At 36.2% G+C, this 3601-nt stretch overlaps 1 protein-coding gene across 1 annotated transcript; it reads right to left on the bottom strand.

Annotated features, from left to right (window-relative positions):
• Window positions 1-728: 728 nt before the first annotated feature.
• On the bottom strand, window positions 729-1996 carry LOC125282931 (olfactory receptor 5V1-like). The gene is made up of 2 exons (XM_048220760.1): window positions 1948-1996; window positions 729-1309 (listed from the first exon to the last, which is right to left on the bottom strand). The coding sequence occupies exons 1-2, from the start codon at window positions 1994-1996 to the stop codon at window positions 729-731; spliced, it is 630 nt and encodes a 209-aa protein (XP_048076717.1).
• Window positions 1997-3601: the final 1605 nt, after the last annotated feature.

The raw sequence follows: 3601 nt of genomic DNA, 5'->3' as shown, positions 1-3601 counted from the left end.
TGCATAGCTGGAAGAAATTGATAAGAAAAATGAAACATAGTTGATAAAGTGTTTGTGTGTATGTGTGTACGTGTATTAAACATTAATACTCTCAGTTTTGAACGTATTCGGGCTACAATGCAATAGCATTGTGAACTAAATTAGATATCTAAATCAGAGATTTGGTAAAGTAAGTGATCTCTTTATAGAGACAAGTAGAACTGAGAAGGGATAGAGTCCCAAGAAAAGAGAGAGAGATTTAAGTAAAGTAAGTGGTAGTTAAAATTTAAAGAGAATGAGTGAAATAATAATACAAAGTATCATATCAGCATAAACAGTTGATAACATAAAGGAATTAGTAAAAAGAAGATTTATTAATAGATGATCAGATATTGATTTAATACAAATACTAAAACCTACAGGTGATGCAGCTGTAATTATTATGGATATGGATATGAACATACATCCAAGTTAACTTAAAAGCAGCTCAGTTTATGCCTGTTAATTATTAACAGCTCTCTGCTTACTCTTGAAAATGCCTGTTTTTGGATGATAAATATTAAGAGCCTAATGGATAGAGAGAAAGATATACATATGCAGACAGGTAAACTAGTTATGTGTGCTGTGAGTGTGTTCATAAATTTCTATGAGTACATAAATATGTGTTCTATATATCAACTGAAAATTACTCTATGAATTCTTCCTATGAATTTATTCTAAAGTGAGCATTGATATATTCTGCTTTAATGTTATAATTGCTGCAAACATGCTGTATGACATAGAAACCTTCTGAGTGCTTCTTTGACCGCCACGTTTTTCAGGCTGTAGATCATGGGATTTAACATTGGGGTAATAACCCCGTATAGCATGGAGATGAGTCTGTCTCTGGCTGGAGAGTGTTGGCTGGAGGAAGGCCGACAGTAGGTAAATATTGTTGTGCCATAGAACAGACAGACCACTAGGAGGTGGGAAGCACATGTGGAGAAGGCTTTGTGCTTCCCTTCCACTAACTGGATCTTTAGAATGGTGGATATGATGTAGATGTAAGAGATAAAGGTAATTAGGAAGGTGCTTATCTCCAGGATGCCTCCTACCACTGAAAAAAGCATTTCAGCTACACAAGTGGATGAGCATGAGAGGGTCATCACTGGTGGGATGTCACAATAGTATTGGTTAACTCGGTTGGACTTGCAAAAAGACAGGTGGAATGTGGACACCGTATGGAGGAGGAAATTGAGGAACCCTGCTGCCCATATCCCAGCTGTCAGCTGGATGCAGTGGACCTTGGTCATTATGAGTATGTACAACTGAGAAGGAGCACAGCAGGCCCCTCCCCCGGAAGACAGATAAGAAGAACAGGTGGAAAATAACTATATGGATCCCACAAGACTGTAAAATTCCAGTACAGAGGAAAATAGTGTACTCAGCTCGAGGTGTTTTCTCATGACTCCTTTATCTTTCAGTCTAAAAATTTTCATTTCTTTTTTTAACCTTTTTCCCATTTCAACTAGTTTTTTATTTTACCAACTTATGTGTTTTTTATTGCTTAATAATATTTTTTATTATAGTATGTTAGCCACCATACAGTACATCCCGAATTTTTGATGTAAAGTTCCATGATTCATTACATTTCTATAACACCCAGTGCACCATGTAATACGTGCCCTCCTTAAGTTGTTTTTTAACTTTTATTTTGCATGGCTACATTTTATAGATATATGATTAATTTTAGTCATATTTCACTCTATTTAATCTTGCATACATATATATAAGTTTTGCTTTCTTGGCAATTTTGGGATGTAGTGTCTTCTAATACAGAGACCAAAATTCAATGAGAAACAAGTGGATCACCTTGCTTTGCTCACCCTGTGAGATTATAGACTCTCTTCCATCCCATTTTTTGTTTTTTGTTTTTGTTTTTGTTTTTGTTTTTGGTTGTGTTTGCTTTTCTGTTATGTTTTCTGTTACAGCTTCCCATGGTTTTGGATTTGTCTAGGATGTATTTTTCTTCAGTCATTGTTGATACTGATGCTGCTCATTTCCTCACCCATCCTTCTCTGTGAAAAATGACTAGAATAAGGAATTCACAACAAAAGAAGAACCAGAGGAAATGTTCTGTGCCACAGAGCTAATCGATATGCATATAAGTAATCGATATGGATATATGGAATTCAGGATATCAATTTTAATAGCTAGGCTTGAAAAATGAATAAATGACAGTGCAGAACCTCTAAGGGTGGAAATGAAATCTAATCAGGCTGAATGTAAAAATGCTATGAAAGAGATGTAGTCTAAACTGGATACTCTAACTGCCAGGGAAATGAGGCAGAAGAGAGAATTAGTGACCTAGAGGACAAGCTGGTAGAAAAGAAGGACGTTGAGGAAGAGAAAGACAACTAATAACAAATGAAGAAATGTTATGAGAAACTAGTGATGTCCTGAAATGAACCAATGCCAGAATTATTAGGGTGCTTAAGGGGATGAAGAGAGAGGGGGGGCCAAAAGTTATATTTGACAGGTGGAAACTGAATGAATATGCCATCACCAAGCCAGCCCTGTGAGAAATATTAGGGGGGATACCATAAGCAAAGAGAGGCCCCAAGGGTAACACAGACTACAAAGAAAAAGACAATCTACAGAAACAGGGATTTTATAGGCAATACAATGGCACGAAATTCATATCTTTCATTAGTAACTCTGAATGTAAATTGGCTAAATGATCCCATAAAAAGACACAGAGTGTCAGATTGGGTAAAAAAGAAAGAACCATCCATATACTCTCTACAAGAGAATCACGTTATACTTAAAGAAACATCCAGACTGAATGTGAGTAGATTGAGATCTAATTACCACACTAATGGACTTCAAAAGAAAGCTGGGGTAGCAATCGTCATATCAAACAAATTAGACTTTTAAAATAAAGACTGTAGCAAGAGATGTATAGGGACACAATATCATACTTAAAGATCTATCCAGCAGGAAGAACAAACAGTTGTAAATATTTATGCCTCCAATGTGGGAGCAGACAATTATATAAACCAATTAAAAAACAAAATGTAAAAAAACATTGAAAATAGTACGTTAAAAGGAGGGGCCTTCAACACCCAACACTTGGCAATGGACACATCATCTAAGCAGAAGATCAACAAAGAAACAAGGGCTTTGTTGGACCAGATGGACTTCACAGATATATACAGAACATTCCACCCTAAAGCAACAGAATACACATTATTCTTGAGTGCAGCTGGAACTTTCTCCAGAATAGATCACATCCTGGGTCACAAAACACGTCTCACCCATTGTCAAAAGACTAAGATTATTCCATGCATGTTTTCAGACCACAGTGCTTTGAAACTAGAACTCAGTCACAAGAAGGAATGTGGAAGGAACTCAAACACTTGGAGGTTAAAGAGCATCCAGCTAAAGAATGAATCAGTCAACCAGAAAATTAGAGAAGAACTTAAAAAATTCATGAAAACTAATGAACATAAAAACACATTGGTCCCAAACCTCTGGAATACAGCAAATGCAGTCCTAAGAGGGAAGTCCATAGTAATCTAAGACTCTCTCTAAAAATTAGAAAAATCTCAAACACACGAGCTAACCTTACACCAAAAGGACC

Source organism: Ursus arctos, unplaced genomic scaffold (assembly GCF_023065955.2).
Source record: "Ursus arctos isolate Adak ecotype North America unplaced genomic scaffold, UrsArc2.0 scaffold_5, whole genome shotgun sequence".
Classification (NCBI taxonomy): Eukaryota; Metazoa; Chordata; class Mammalia; order Carnivora; family Ursidae; genus Ursus; species Ursus arctos.
This window is presented reverse-complemented; position numbering and strand designations above follow the sequence as displayed.

Coding starts and splice junctions, on each gene's coding strand:
- LOC125282931 (XM_048220760.1), bottom strand. CDS start 1,996: ATGACTGAAGAAAAATACATCCTAGACAAATCCAAAACCATGGGAAGC. Junction 1,310..1,947: donor ATCCAAAACCATGGGAAGCT/GTAACAGAAAAC, acceptor CTTCCGGGGGAG/GGGCCTGCTGTGCTCCTTCT.